Source organism: Pelophylax lessonae (assembly GCF_965119305.1).
Source record: "Pelophylax lessonae genome assembly, chromosome: 7".
NCBI classification, from domain to species: Eukaryota; Metazoa; Chordata; class Amphibia; order Anura; family Ranidae; genus Pelophylax; species Pelophylax lessonae.
This window is the reverse complement of record NC_138774.1, coordinates 255089001-255105475: the sequence shown is the minus strand read 5'-3', so window position 1 is coordinate 255105475 and position 16475 is coordinate 255089001. Positions and strand designations below refer to the sequence as shown.

Here is a 16475-nt window from a genome sequence, read left to right as displayed (position 1 = left end):
CTAGAAGAATGGAGACATCTTCTGGAAGGATCTCTTCATCCAATCACCATCTTCACTGACCACAAAAATCTCTCATACCTTCAGTCTGCCCAGCGCCTTAATCCGCGCCAGGCCAGGTGGTCATTGTTCTTTGCCGATTCACGTTCCAAATCCATTTTCGTCCTGCTAATAAGAACATTAGGGCGGATGCCCTATCACGTTCCACCGATGCCTCCGAAGATGAAACCGTTCCTCAACACATCATTCCCCCTGAGTGTCTAATTTCTACTGCCCCTGCTTCACTGGCACCAGTCCCTCCAGGGAAAACATTTGTTCCTCCTCGTCTTCGCCTATGGACTCTCAAATGGGGTCACTCCTCTCACCTGGCGGGTCACGCTGGAATTAAAAAGACGACACTGCTAATTGCCAGACACTATTGGTGGCCTTCCTTTGAAAAAGATGTAACGGAGTTCGTTCGGGCCTGTACTGTCTGCGCACGTGATAAAACTCCCCGCCAGAAGTCTGCAGGTTTTCTCCTTCCTCTGCCAGTGCCTGAACAGCCTTGATCCCACATTGCAATGGACTTCATCACGGATCTTCCCTTATCCCATTGTAACACAGTCATATGGGTGGTTGTTGACAGGTTTTCAAAAATGGCACATTTTGTCCCGCTTCCTGGTCTCCCTTCTGCGCCACAACTGGCGAAGCAATTCTTTTTGCACATTTTTCGTCTTCATGGCCTTCCAACACACATCGTCTCCGATAGAGGCGTTCAGTTCATCTCAAAGTTTTGGAGAGCTCTCTGCACCCAATTAGGAATCAAATTGAACTTTTCTTCTGCCTACCACCCTCAGTCCAATGGACAAGTGGAGAGGGTTAACCAGATCCTTGGTGACTATCTGCGACACTTCGTCTCCTCTCGTCAGGATGATTGGGTCGACCTATTGCCCTGGGCCGAATTTTCGTATAACTTTAGAGACTCTGAGTCATCCACCAAATCTCCGTTTTTTGTGGTGTACGGCCGTCACCCACTGCCCCCCCTCCCCATTCCCACTTCTTCTGGGGTTCCTGCCGTTGATGACTTGACTCTGGACTTCTCCTCCATCTGGAAAGATACTCAAAAGTCGCTCACCCTGGCCGCTTCTCGCATGAAGAGACATGCAGATAAAAAAAGAAGAACTCCTCCTGTCTTTTCCCCTGGGGACAGAGTGTGGCTCTCTGCCAAATACATCCGCTTTCGGGTCCCCAGCTACAAACTGGGACCGCGTTATCTCGGACCCTTTAAAATCAAAAGCCAAATTAATGCTGTCTCTTACAAACTCCATCTTCCTCCCTCACTCCGTATTCCTAACTCCTTTCATGTATCCCTTCTCAAACCCCTCATTCTTAACCGATTTTCCCCCAAGGTCACCGATCCTGCTCCTGTCTCTGGGTCCTCTGATGTCTTCTCAGTGAAAGAGATCCTCGCCTCCAAGGTCGTCAGAGGTAAAAAAAAATTTCTGGTTGACTGGGAGAATTGTGGTCCTGAGGAGAGGTCATGGGAGCCCGAGTCCAATATTCTCGACAAGGAGCTTATCCACAGGTACCTGGGTTCCAAAAAGAGGGGGAGACCTAAGGGGGGGGTACTGTAATGCCGCCGAGTGCTCCGGGTCCCGTGGCTTCCCCGGAGCACTCGAGGCATCCCGCGGGCTGTTCCCCCGCATCTACACCACTTACCCGCCGAGTCCCGTCATCCCGGCCGCTCGGTACACGCCGGGTGCCTTCCTCCTCCCTGCTTTGAAATTTAAAGGGCCAGTGCACCATTAATTGGTCCTGGTCCAATCAGTACCAAAACATATAAAAACCCACTTCCCCTTCCTGTCCTTGCCGGATCTTGTTGCCTTTTGTGCCTTGAGAAAGCTTTTGGTGTATCTTTCCCTGCCTGTGTATCTGACCTTCTGCTGTTGCCCCTGACTACGAACCTTGCCGCCTGCCTTGACCTTTTGCCCCGTCTGACCTTGCCTTTGCCTTGTCCATCTGTACCGTGACTGAATCAGCTGTCTTTGAAGTTGAGCCGTTACCGGAGGATACGACCTGGTTGCTACCGCCGCAGCAAGTCCATCCCGCCTTGCGGAGGGCTCTGGTGAAAACCGGTAGTAACTTAGAACCGGTTCCCTGGTACGGTCCACGCCAATCCCTCACTGACACAGAGGATCCACCTCCAGTGCAGTCACCTGCCGCTAGTCCGGACCGTGACAATGTTCCTGGGAATCCCATGGAGTCTTATGATCTCCCTAATGAAGATCTCTGCGGTTTCCCTTGCAGAGGGAGTACCCTTGAGGGGCATAAAATGGGCTATTTTAGAGAGTCGATCTACCACCACAAAAATGGCAGAGCACCCCGCAGAAGGTGGAAGTTCCACGATGAAATCCATGGCAATTGTTTGCCAGGGCCGATCAGGGATGGGAAGAGGTCTGAGAAGGCCCCACGCCTTCTGGCGGTTTTACACCGGGAACAGGTGGTACAGGAGAGTACATAACTCCTGCAGCTCTCTTCCATGTCAGGCCACCAAAAAGAACGCTGCAGGAGGTCAAGGGTTCTATGGAAGCCAAATTGACCGGCCAGAGGGTGATCATGGCAGGCAGCCAGAATTGCTGTTCTGACCTCTTCCGGGACGAAGATCTTGTCTTTAACCCATAACAAGCCATTCTTGTGCACCAGGGGTATTCCGGGTGGACCAGGAATGTGGGCAGAGGCTTGCTCAAGACGGGTTTTCATATTTTTGAATAAAAGTAGGAAGTTCTTTTCGGATAGGATGGTGTCAGGTACTGAAGTTTCCTTCGGGCTATTAAACATCCGGGACAGGGCATCCGGTTTAACATTTTTAGACCCAGGCCGATAGGTGATATGAAATGAAAACCTTGAAAAAAAAAAGTGCCCACCGTGCCTGACGGGGTCTCAAACGTTTTGCAGATCTCAGATACTCAAGGTTTTTGTGATCCGTAAAAATAAGAATAGGGTGTACAGCCCCCTCAAGCAAATACCGCCACTCTTCAAGTGTGGCTTTGATCGCCAGAAGTTCCCGGTCCCCAACATCATAATTCCTCTCTGCAGAGGAGAGTTTCCGGGAAAAGAAGGCTATCGGGTGTATCAAATCCTTGGTTCCCTGTCTTTGGGAGATGACTGCCCCGACAGCAACTTCAGAAGCGTCAACCTCGAGGAGGTAGGGTAAGGTGGGATCCGGGTGACTCACAGGGGCTGACGTGAAGAGCTTCTTAAGGACCAAGAAGGTGGGTCCATTGAAAGCGAACACTCTTCTTGGTGAGCTGAGTAATGGGAGTGATGATATGAGAGAAACCCTTAATGAACTTTCTATAGAAGTTGGCGAAGCCAACGAATCGCTGCACTCCCTTTTTGTCAGATGGAGGTGGCCAATCCAGGATGGCAGAGACCTTCTGGGGATCCATCTCTATACCCTCTGTAGAAATTATTAACCCCAGAAACGGGATGCTGCTCCTCTCGAATTCACACTTCTCGGCCTTAACATAGAGACCATGCTGACGAAGGCGGCCGAGGACATTTCGAACATGCTCGCGATGTTGCTCCAGGGATGTAGAGAAGATTAGGATCTAGGTAAACGATGACAAAGATATCCAGCCAATCCCGGAAAATATTGTTCACAAAGTGTTGGAACGTAGCTGGGACGTTGCAGAGGCCAAAAGGCATCACAAGATATTCGAAATGCCCGAACCTGGTAAAAAAAGCTGTCTTCGACTCATCGCCTTCTCGGATACAGACTAAGTTGTAGGCCCCGCGGAGATCCAACTTAGTCAACAGGACAGCAGATCTGAGCCGCTGAAAGAGCTCGGGAACCAGAGGGAGAGGGTAGCGGTTCTTAATGGTAACTCTATTCAAGTCTCTGTAATCGTTACAAGGTCGAAGGGAGTGATCCTTCTTTTATACAAAAAAGATACCTGCCCCTGCCGGAGAGGTGGAAGGATGGATAAACCCCTTCTTCAGACTTTCGTCCACATAGTCCTTTAAAACGTCCACCTCACGTTCAGATAGTGGGTAAATTCGGCCAAATGGGATCTCGGCTCCCGGGAGCAAATCGATGGGGCAATCATATGAACGGTGAGGAGGTAAGGTCTCCGCTCCCTGCTTACTGAAAACATCCAGGAAGTCGTGATAGGCCTTGGGTACAACAGAACATAAATCAGGCTCAGATTCGAGACAGAACAGAGTTTGGGGGAACTTGGATGGAGTGGGTAGACAGGAGTTCCTGCAGTAAGGAGACGGGAACTGGACGGCTCCTGTGATCCAGTTGATTTGCGAGTTGTGTGCCTGCAACCATGGCAATCCCAGGATAATGGGAAATAAAGGAGATGCGATGACATCCAAACTTATCAATTCCTTATGGCCAGATAGAGAGACCATTGGAAGAGGAAGGGTTTCTTGGGTCACGGGTCCAGACTTGATGTGGGAGCCATCGGCCAGAAAGATAGTGAGGTCCTGGGTCTTGGTCTAGAGAGGTATGCCTTGCTGCCCCGCAAAGAAACGGTCAATGAAACAACTGCAGGCTCCCGAGTCAATGATTGCTGTAACCTGGACGGGTCCTTCTGGGAGCTGCAAAGACACAGGAAAGGCTAAGTGGTAGGTAGAGGTAACTGATGCCACACAACTGGAGGGCAAGACTGGCAAAGACTTATGGTGTTTCGCTGGGCAGGAGCGCACATAATGGCCATCTTCTCCACAATACAGGCAAAGATTACCCAGCTGGCAGCAACGTCTCTCCTCCGGAGACAAGACGGGCCGCAAGACCCCAAGTTGCGTGGGTTCAGGAGCATCAGACATGGCTCCGGCGGGAGCAGGGCTGGGAGAAACTGCCCCAGCGGAAGGGAAGTGTACAGGAGGTGCTACTCGTGGCAACATCCAGGCTGGCCGAAACTGCTGCGTTGATCGTTTCGCCCGGTGTTCTCGGAGCCGACGGTCGATTTTAATGGCCTGGGAGATCAAATCCTCTAGTGCGTCGGGGGTGCCCACCCGGGCCAATTCGTCCTTCAGTGCTTCGGACAAGCCAAGACGGAACTGGTACCGGAGTGCAGCCTCCTTCCAGGAAGTGTCGGAACTCAGGCGACGGAAGTCTGTGACATAGTCTTCTACGGGTCTGCGCCCCTGCTGAAGAACGTGTAGCGCAACTTCTGCGGTGGAAGATCGATGTGGATCATCATAGAGTTGGGCCATAGCATCAAAAAATGACAATAGAGAGTTCAAATGGGGGCTACCCTCTTCAAGGAGCCGATAGGCCCAGGACTGGGGTCTGCATAGTAGCAATGAAATAACAAACCCCACCTTGGTGGCCTCCAGGGAGAAGGTCTGGGGTTGCAAGGAGAAGTATAGCTGGCAGGCATTGCGAAACGCTCTGAATTTTCCTCCGATCTCCGGAATATTTTTCAGGGGTAGAGACCCGCGGTTCCTGTGGCAGCATCACTACTGTGGGGCTGGAGGCTGGTCTGCGGCAGTGGAGGAGGGAGCAGATGGCACAGTGGAATCTGCCTGGAGGGTTACAGTGCGCAATCGTCCCTCTAACTGTGTATAGCCATCCTGAAGCGTCCTCACGGCTTGAGACAGGGCTGCTAGGTGTTGGCAGATCTCCTCACGGTGAAGCCTCTCTTGCAGGTTCCGACATGGCTGTCTCGTACTGTTAGGGTGCTGGTGGTAACCTGACGACAGAGATAGGCCCTGATGTCCGCTAGAGGAACTTACCTTCGACTCGAACTTGAAGCTCATCCCTACTGCCAAGCAGCCCCACAAACTCTCTACCAGAGAGAACGCACCGCCCACTTCGGTCCCCCATCTGGTCCAAGACACACAAATCAACCGTGCATGCACAGGATGGGTGAGCGCGCATTTGCAGTAGAACCAATGACCGCCCCTGCCATTTTGAAAGAGGGCAGGGTGGCGGCACACCGAGCTCCAGGCACTGGAGCCAACAGGGAAAGTGGGACAACCTGTCCGCATGACCCCAAAGACCCAGGCATCCAATAAAAAAAAAAACCATAAAATGACAACAATACAAACCAGCGGTCGTGGCTGCGCCCTAGGCAGGTGTGCACTGCCTAGTTTGCCTAGTGGTAGCACCCGGCCTGCCGATGGGGTCACAGAGCCGTTGGAAGCTTTGACAGTGAGAGTGTTGGCCTTCAGTTTGGATAAAAGTGCTTATGATCTCTGTAATTCAAGATCATTCCTGTCTAATAAGAGGCCATAATATCTGAAGCATTTTCAGCACTGAAGCGCTTTTGTTCATTTGAGTACTGAGAAATTAAAGGCACCTTAGAAATTGACTTTATGTTTAATATGAATTTTACACTGTTATTTGTTTATCTGTTTAATAAAATATGTTGTGATATACTGCATAAATACACAAACACACACACTTTCCAGTAGTGCTTATATATTTTTTTTTTCTTGTAAAGAAAACTTCTTGGTACTAGTAGAATTTCAACTTTCAATAAACTTTTTTTCACCAGACAGGTCAAAAACTGAAAGTTTTCAGTGGACATGAGGACACCATCATTTGCAGCACTTTTTCAACAGACAGTTCATGCATTGTAAGTAACTGATGTTCTCATAGAGACTCAATGTACAGGTGCTTTCCCAACTCAGCATGTCCTTGCAGAGGAAAAAAACTCTGATTTTTACTATGCCTGTGAACAGTTGAAGCTGCCAGCAATAACACTGCCAATTGGCTGTCTGAGTACTTAGAATTTCTTTCCAAATAAACTATGTTTGACTGACTTATTTAAACATGTGCTCATGATGATTCATGAGTTATACACTTAAAGCCTGATGTCAGGTCTAATGCCTCGTACACACGTGCAGAACGTCGGCCGAATGATCGGCCGTCTTTTGTCCCCGGGCTGTCGTGTCTGTTGAAAAGTGCAAAATACTGCACAAGAATTTTGTCCGCCGACTACAGCCGACTGCAGAAGTGATGTCATGTGATGGTTAACTTTCCCTGTGTTTTTTCTTTTCTGAGCATGCCCAGTCTTGCAAATCTGCTGTCTGTCGGCCGAATTCTGTATTGACTGGCGAACAATCGGCCGCTCTGGTGTCGGCATACAAAAATTTTAATGCTTGCACGACAGATTCTTTTCGGCCGAAAGTGCGCTGTCGGCTGTCGGAAGCATCATACTAACAAGCCTACACGGTCGTCGGCCGAATCTTTTCGGCCGACAATCTGCACGTGTGTACGGGGCATAAGAGGTGCACTGGCATATATGAAAGGCTTCTGAGAAGACGTGCTCCCTAAGGCTTAATATAATATTTCATTGTCTTGTACAATTTCCCTTTAGATTTTCCGAACCCATATGATATGAGGTCAAACCTAAACACTTTCAATTTGTATGCATTCAGGTGGGCCCTTGCATTATGTAGTTAAAGGTAAATCTAAAGAAAATGTAATAAGAAAATTGTATAATGTATAGCCAGGTTTACTTGCTTACAATTTAGCAGGGAATAATGGAAACATTTGTTGATTTAGACTCCATTCACACTGAAGCGGCACGACTTGTGCACAACTTCAGGGGCGACCTGTGAAGTCACGTGCAGCGCGACTTCAGCGCGACTTGCAATGACTTCATAAAATTAATGTCTATGCAAGTCGCCTCCAGGTCGCCCCGAAGTAATACAGGACCCTTTTTCTAAGACTTGTGACTTGTGTAGCTCCTATTAGAACGGCTCCTGTACTACACAGTGGGAGCCTGAGGACCGCGACTTGTCAGGCTCACAAGTCGCCTGACAAGTCGGATCAGTGTGAATGGAGCCTTATGCTGCATTTTTGCAAATGTCTTTTAACAAATATTTACCCTTAGTTCTTCTTTTTAAGATACCCACGTATGACACGTTAAACAGACATCATAACAGACAATACTGTATGTGACAGATGCTGCACACAGAGCTGGATTTATCATTAGGAATTGCTGGGGAGTGTCAGAAGGAGCTTCTACCTTTGCCCAGTACTAAAACATTGGGGTGCAGCGTGTGTGGCAGCAATAATAGAGAATAAACATGGGTGAACTGTTTGAGCTGAGCAAAAGTTCAGCCCGAACATCGCCTGTTCGCCCATTCAGTGAACACCCGAATTTGCAGGGTGCACTGCACAGTGCATTCTAAGCCCTAATTGGGCAAAGCTTCGCCCAATCTTGGCACAGTGAATAGCATGTTCAGGTCCCATGTACTTTAATAGAGTTTGCGGCTCAGGGTTGAACCTTTTGCACCAGAACACCAGGGGGTATTCGGCCCAACTCTAGTATTGAAGTAATAAAGCAAAAGTTCACAACAAACCTGGTGAGAAGGCTAACCAGCCAGGTGCACTCACAATTTTCAGTAATGTGAAAGAAGCAGATTCCAGCCAGATTGACAGCCTCTGTTGAGAGGGATCGAAAGCAACCTGGCCATCTCATGCCCAATCGGGAAGGTATCCAGAAGAGTTGCAACTCCACGCTTTCCTTTCTCAGCAGGAACCTTTCCCTACCTCTAGTACTGTCCCTAACAGACAGGGTACCTATCCCTACACTACCTACTTGCATAAAGTGCACCAAGCCCAAGGGCCAGGGTCTTAAATAGACTCTACCACACCTAAGATGATCACCAGAGCCAAATGGGTGGCTATCATCCAATTGGATCGCTGCCCCAGTGACTTAGGAAACCACAGAGGAAGCAGTGGATACAGCAGACTGCACCTGCCTACATTGCCCCCCTCCCCCGTTACCAGATGCTGTGCTTAGCATCGCATTACATGCATCTTCTTTTTCTTCACCTGAGCCCAGGGGTAAATCCTCCGGTACATCAGTAGTCTGTGGTACTGAATGGGTAGATGGACTGTAGTCAGGCTCTAGGTTTTGGGAAGACAGAGACTAGAGTATGAGGGGCAACCAGGAACCAGTCAGTTGGATCTTCATGCATCAGGGAAGATCTGCAGCATCAAATGCCTCCCAGTCATTGGCTGGCCTTCTGGGGCAGTCACCTTCCAGCACACAAGGTCTCAGCATGTTCCAATGCTGTCTCTTTTTAACGAGGAAGGGCCCCTCAGAGACCAGGTCATAGACCCAGTAGGTTGGAAAGGCTGCCCCACCACCCGGGGCAGGTTGCTTTCCCACTTCGGCTCCAGCTTGCTCCATCTTGCATGCATGGTGTTCTTGACCAACACCTGGTCCCAGGGTCGCAGTGGCAGCTTTTCCAGAATAGGGTCTGAAGCCATCTCTTTGTATATGTCACCAACTGCTTGGCCTTTTGCCTTCCCTCCCAATGTTCCTGTACCCAGGACTGGGTGTCCTGGGCAAGAGATGTTCTGAAGTTCCCAACAGAAGATCCATGGTGTATGCCCAGTGGACTGGCGTTGTTGTAGGCTCACACCACAGCCCCAACATGTTGATGCCAACAGTTCCGGTAGATCAGATCTAGAGTCTGTAGCATTCCCAGCAAAGAACGATTAAACAGCTCACAGGCCCTATTCCCCTGAGGGTAATAGGGGGTGGTGTGGGATTTTTGGATGCCACTGAGTTCTGTCATCCTGGATTCAAAGTTTGGACTTTGATCCGAAAGGATCTGCTTTAGGTAGATTTGGAAATGAGTAGGGAAACCCCCCTCGAGTACGAGGAGAAAGTGGCATGAAACGACCAACCAATCCACAGACGACGCAATGCCCGCAACAGGCTGTCATCAGCGTGCGTCTCCACTAGGACCATAATATCAGCATGCTGGTCTTTCAAGTAGGATAGGACGACAGAACGTTTAATCCTGTCCCTCACCCCACGAACGTTCCAGGTAAGGATTTTTAGGGAGGCCATCTTAACAAGAGCAAGGCAGGAACAGGCAAGGGAAGTGGGAGGACCCCCAGCGCAGGCAGCAACGCCCCATCCACATGTGACAAACAGGTATGACAGTACAGTGCATATAATGGAAGACATAAAAAAGTGAACCCAAATATAAACACATAAGCAGGAACGAACACGTCCCAAATACAGTAACCCACCCCACAAACCCCAACACGTGGGAGCATCAGCCCAGAACAAAACAATAAAAAAGTAAACAGTTGCGCATACATGAAAGACACCAGCAGGTCGAGGCAGGCCAAAAGGGGCCGAAAGTCGCCTGCTGGGGCACCAGGCTTAACAAAAATAGTGCCCCCCAAAACAGGGGGGAGCGGGGGCGAACATTCTCCGAAGGGAGAGCCCATGTCCAGGGCCCTGTAACAGTGTGAGACATCAGATGTAGAAAAACAGCGTGAGCCAGATACAACCCGGGCTGCAAGCTGTCAGTGTTCCAAACCGAGGGGATGGAGGAGGCTCAGGGGAGTAGCAGTGGAAGCGGCAGACCCCATCAAAACCCCAGTGCAACACACCACCCTCACCCCAGCCAAATGGGAGAGCAGGATCACACAGCAGAGAGGCATGTCCAGAGGGTGTGAGGCAGCTATGCAGGGAGAGGTCCGTTCCAAAGGAGAAAAACATGGGTAGAGGGTTTGCACAGAACACAGCCAGGCAGGGAATCCCGCGTCCTGCAGCAGAGAGGCATGTCCACAGGAGTATGTTTATAATGAAACGGGAAGTACTGCAGGTGGAGACGCCGGTGGAAAGCAGGAACAACAGGGTGTAGGGGCATCAACTATACAAAAGGGCACAAGGTAGCAGGAAATGGCAATGGAACACAGCTTCACGGAAGGCCATCCAGTCAGGCCACAGCAGAATCAGGATCCTTAAAGAATCTCACTCTGTCCTCAGCGACCACTCGCAGTCTCGCAGGATACAACATGGAGTACTTGAGATTGCGGGTACGCAATCGACGTTTGACCTCAGTGAACTGGCTGCGTTGCTTTTGAACAGCCGCCGAAAAATCAGGGAATGCCATGACAGTGTGGTTGTCCATGGGAATGTTGCCCTTCTCCCGGGCATGGCGAAGCACAGCATCCCTATACCTGTAGTTAGAGGCCGGGAATAGCCGAAATTACACGAGCGGCGGGTGGCATGTATGCGACGGGCGGCGCCATTCCCGTCGGAGCGGACAGGGAATTTTTTTTTTTCCTTGACTCGAGTATAAGCCGAGGGGGACGTTTTCAGCACAAAAAAATGTGCTGAAAAACTCGGCTTATACTCGAGTATATACGGTAGTTGAAAAAAAAATCTATAAACTCACCGTCTCTACAGACCCACATTCCTGGATCTCAGTGTCAGCAGTTCATTACTTGTTCTGGATGTAATAACTCCATAATGATGAAAGAAAAAAAAAATACTAAGAGTCCAAACTAAAAAAAAATGAGGATCAGAGTTCTCAATAGTCCAATAATAATAGTATGAAAGTCCATAATGCAAATCTGGTCTTGTTGCTCTTGCTTCTGGGACGGCCTTCCATGGGGATTCCAAATGGATAAAGCGTATTCCGTATAAGGCTATGGACCAGCTTTCCTGGCTTTCTGTGATTATACTTTATTATTGTGGACACAGGTAGGGAGAGAAACACGTGTACTTTTAAGACATATGCATTCAAATGACTGCTTATCTTGTAATTCTAAATAGTAAGGACCTTTGTTTAGCCTTGCTATAGATTTACTGTGACATAATAGTGAGACCCTTTTTCATTGAAATGTTTATCAATTTGAATAGTTACCCCCTTCAGCCAGGTGCTTCTATATTTTCATCACCCACTTTATTCATCCATTGTCATATGCCTGCAGATAACTCTGCCCTGCCTTCTGCTGGTTACCACTGTGTGGTGTGTGACCCTTCAAGTCTTCAGGGGGGTTCTGTTGCTACCCGCAACTCACCACTGACTCAGTTTACTGAAACTGTGTTCAGTTATCCAAACCCCAATGGGCTCTTGGCTGGTGCCCCACAATTGTGCACGTAGTTTCGTCCTTTGCTAACGTATGTAGCTACTGTAGGAGTCATGCCTTTGGCAGGCTGTGAGACAGAGGTCATTCCTTTAGCAGGCTCCGAACAGAGTAGGCAGTGTCAACCAAGCAGACAAAATGACGTAATGTCAGAATGCGGATAAGTGTGATGTCCCCAGTTACTCGTGGCTTCGGGAATAACTAAACTAAATAAATTACTTTTAAGTACAATTGTACTATACCAGGTCAGCTATTTGCCAATCACTATGAGTCTCACAAGTCCCAGTATATCTATATGATATGCAAGCGATGTTCTTTGAACTTAATCATGGCACCCCCAAAAAAAAAAAAAAATTGACCAATGATTTTAACTTGGAGAGAAAAAACTGACTACATGTGATGACTGCCACATATATGAGCTGTAGAGCGGACTTTGTGTAACATGTACAAAAAAAACAATTGTTGAGTGACTGTTCCTATTGCCATAGTTGGTAATAGCTAAATGACAAGAGGGAGCTTCAATAAATGTATATAACACAATTATTCAATGGTGGAAGGGATACAAAACTGTTGGGAACTGGCCCATAAACAAAATGCTCTATGGAAGCTTTAATATGCTATACCAATATTTAAATGTTCTCACTATAATGTTCCCCATACTCCCCTCTTTTTTTTTTTATTTATAGCAAAAACCAAAAATATGGAATCACCCCACAAATTAAGGTGATAAAGGAGAGAAAGAGAAATAGTTACCAAAAAAAAAAAATTAGAATACTAAAAAAATTAAAAATAAAATCAATAATAAACAAATATATAAAAATTAAACATGAAAAAAATGATATTAAAAAAAAGGAAATAAAGATTAAAAATAAAAAAATATTTAAAAAAAAATTAAAATTAAAATTAAAAACGTACAGATTTGGTGCTGGCTCAACATTACCTTTGCCCTACACCTTTCTCTTTTTACAGAGAAATGAAGTTGTATGTTTGTTCAAAACAAAAAAATTCAAAATGCTTGTAAGCTTTGCAGCTATTCAAAAGACACTCCCTGTATGGTAGGGAATTACCATATCAATTAGTCTTCTTTTAACATGACTGTGTAAGTCAGACTTTGAAAAAACAAAACAACCCCTGTGTAAAGCCCCGTACACACGTACCGATCGTCGGCCGACCGATCGGCCGTCTTTTGTCCAGGGCTGTCGTGTCTGTTGTTTGTCTGTTGAAAAGTGCTCTAAACTTGCCCTGGACTTTTGTCGGCCGACAGAAAATGACGTCAGTACGTTCAACGCACGTTCCACGCACGTCCGCCGCTACAAAAGAGGAAGTGAGTGTTTGGCCGTGACCCTTCTGGGCATCTCGCGCTGATTTCGGTAGCATTTGTTTGGTTGACGACATCTCGCTATTTCCCGAGACATCATTCGAGAATTCATTATGGAGTCCACAGATTCGACCCTTGCTGTAGTTAGCGTTGGAGTTTTTTCTCTGGGGCGAGGTATGAGCAAGAGGAAGAAGAAGCCGACCTCCTGGACGAAAAATTGGTTGCTTAACCGTGATCAATTTTCCCACATGTCCTTGCTGAGGGAGCTCCAGGAAAATAATCCTGATGACTTCAGTAATTATTTGAGGATGACGGATCCCATCTTTCACCGTCTTCTTGCCCTGGTGTCCCCCTATATTCTGAAGCAGGATTCGTGTATGCGGGTTGCAATTACTCCTGAGCAAAGGTTAATTGCGTCTTTGAGGTATCTTGCAACAGGGAGAAGCCTGCAGGATCTCAAGTTCACCACAGGCATCTCCCCCCAAGCACTTGGTATCATCATCCCTGAGACCTGCTCTGCTATCATCAAGGTCTTGCAGAAGGACTATATCAAGGTATGTTTTATTTTTTACATTACATTACATGTATTAGTCATCTCACCCGAATTATGATGTTTTTGGATGTACAGCAATTTACACAGGCCATTATTTTGTAACTACCCTCTGTCCGCATGCACATAGTAGTAAAGATCTAGAATATCTTAACCATTTGTAAAATTACCCACTAACCACCCCAGCATTCTCTCCTATGTGTCCCTAAACGCATTGCCTGTTAACAGTATTTTGAATCTGTGTCATTTTATGACTTTCCCTCAAACAATTATTCCTTGGCCAATGTTTGAGTACCTAGTTTATGATTTATCTTAAACACATCAGTCATGTTTATGTAATGATGTTAAAACCTTCACTGACCACAAGCCCTTATTGATGTATAAATGCATAGTTTTACTTACCCATCCCCCCACCCATCCATGCTAAATCTAAAAGTCAGCATATACCAAAGCTCTAGCTCAAAGGTCTACAAACTATGGCCCTCCAGTTGTTCAGAAACTACAATTCCCATCATGCCTAGTCATGTCTGTGAATGTCAGAGATTTACAAGGCCTCATGGGATGTGTAGTTCAGCAACAGCTGGAGGGCCGTAGTTTGAGAATCTCTGCTCTAGCTGGTGAGTTACAATATAATAACATTAGGAGGTGTAAAATAAATGTATGTAGATGTTACATCCCCAAATCCAAACGATTGCCTTCCTGTTGTTTATATTTTATCAAAGTTGCATAAGCATTTAACAGACAACTGTGTGTGTAATTAATAATGTGATGTGCTCAAGCACTAAATCTTGTTTTTTTGTTTCCCCCACAGTTTCCTTCAAACGCAGAGCAATGGCTGGAGATTTCTGCTCAATTTCTGGAAAAGTGGAACTTTCTCAATTGTGGGGGTGCTATAGATGGGAAGCACGTCCGCATTGTCCCCCCTCCGAATTCCGGCACATTTTTTATAATTATAAAGGATTTTTTAGTATAGTCATGCTAGCCATAGTTAATGCTAACTATGAGTTTATTTTTGTGGATATTGGCAAAAATGGCCGCAATTCAGATGGGGGAGTTATTGAGCAGACGGAGTTCGCTCGTCGTCTTCATAACGGCACTCTGAACTTGCCATCCAGGGAGCAAACCGTTGAGGGCATGAGCTTTGTTTTTATAGCAGATGATGCTTTTGCGCTTGGGGAGCATCTTATGAAGCCCTACCCTCAGAGGAACCTCACCCCCGGGCAAAGGTTCTACAACTACCGGTTGTCCAGAGCTCGCAGAGTTGTTGAAAATGCCTTCGGGATAATGGCCAACCGGTTCTGGATATTCCTGACGTCCATACACCTGGCACTCTACAAAGTAGATAACGTGGTCCTCTGTTGCTGCATTTTACACAACTTGCTACGCAGGAATGAAGAAAACTATCTTATGCAGCAACTGGATACTGACCCTGCTATGCCAGGGACAAGTGGAGAGGCACAACCTCGTGAGCAAATGGAGTCCATGACCTCAATGCAAGTTGGACGTTCAGGATTGGCATCACAAAAGGCCCGTCAGATCCGCCAGGAATATCTGGAATATTTTGTGGGGAGAGGAGCTGTGTCCTGGCAGCAATCACTGCCACACACCCATTAATGTTCTAAAATATTTTACACACAAGATAAATATCTGAAATATAAGATTTTTCTACACATTAAACCAAAATTGCAATGATTCTGTATTGTGGATTCTAATCATTTGGGCACATATCCCAAACATCATTTTTTGGGTTAATCATGTGTTATATATGTGTGACTTTGGAAGGGTTAATACATTCATCAGTGTGTTTCTTTACTGTAGTCTCTCCCCAGCTGATCCAAAGTGATGATGGCCATGTGTTATTTTTTATCCAGTGGTGTAAATACAAGGGCCTTCTGCACCCCATTAAATTTCCACAAACCCTCTCACATTGAGAACTAGGTCACACCCAAGGTTCATCTAATGTCAACTTACATTGGTGGTCATTCTCCAGAAGGTGCCCATACTATATATTTCATATAATACATTAGGGTATTAACAACGTACCTACACCTGTTATGTTGTGTTCATTTATGACATCCTTCTCACTGCCCACCAATGTTAGGATATGTCAGTGTTATGTGAAACTTGATCATTGTTGATCTCAAAGTGTTATATATAGGTAATGTAAAGTGAACTAGAGCAACGAACCAGCAATACACTATAGATTACACTGATCTCCCCACACTGATTGCTACTGGCAATATCAATGCCATATTGAATCCTAGGGCTGCTAGTACCTTGAGTGTTGAGTCACACTTATGCGATGCGGGAAGTCTGCGACTTTGCAGCCTTCCTGCATCGCATAAGGGTGACCCGCCACTTACTTATTGCACAGGATTGTTATCAGAATAGAGGTACTCACCGAGGCCGAGATGCCGAGAGCGGTTCGCTGTTGCGACTAAGCGCACTCCGCCCCTCTGGAGGTGATACAGAGGGTGGATGGCACAAAGAGGCACAAGCTACCAGCAGGCAGGGTAGAGCTTGCGTGGAGGTCCTGTAGAGCTGGAGCAGAGACTGATCAGGATCCAGCAGTAGAAGTCTGGAGCAGGCTGAGGGTCAAACACAGGTAAGCAGACAATCCAGGTCACAGGCTGAGGGTCAAGGCACTGGAGATAGGAGACAAGACTAGGTCACAAGCAGAAGGTCAAGGCACAGGAGACTGAAGGTAAATCCGGGTCGCAGGCAGAGGGTCAAACACAGGTAAGCAAAAGCAAAGTCTG

General features: G+C 47.1%; 1 protein-coding gene across 3 annotated transcripts in view; it reads left to right on the top strand.

Annotated features, from left to right (window-relative positions):
* Positions 1-16475, top strand: part of WDR38 (WD repeat domain 38) — a 1427946-nt gene that overhangs the window by 445909 nt on the left and 965562 nt on the right. For 2 of the 3 annotated variants that reach the window (XM_082264623.1, XM_082264624.1), the window contains exon 5: positions 6489-6569. The exons of the other annotated variant lie outside the window; for it this stretch is intronic. In XM_082264623.1, coding sequence (XP_082120749.1) covers positions 6489-6569 — 81 coding nt within the window. The remainder of the gene's footprint in view (positions 1-6488; positions 6570-16475) is intronic. 3 annotated transcript variants of the gene reach the window in all.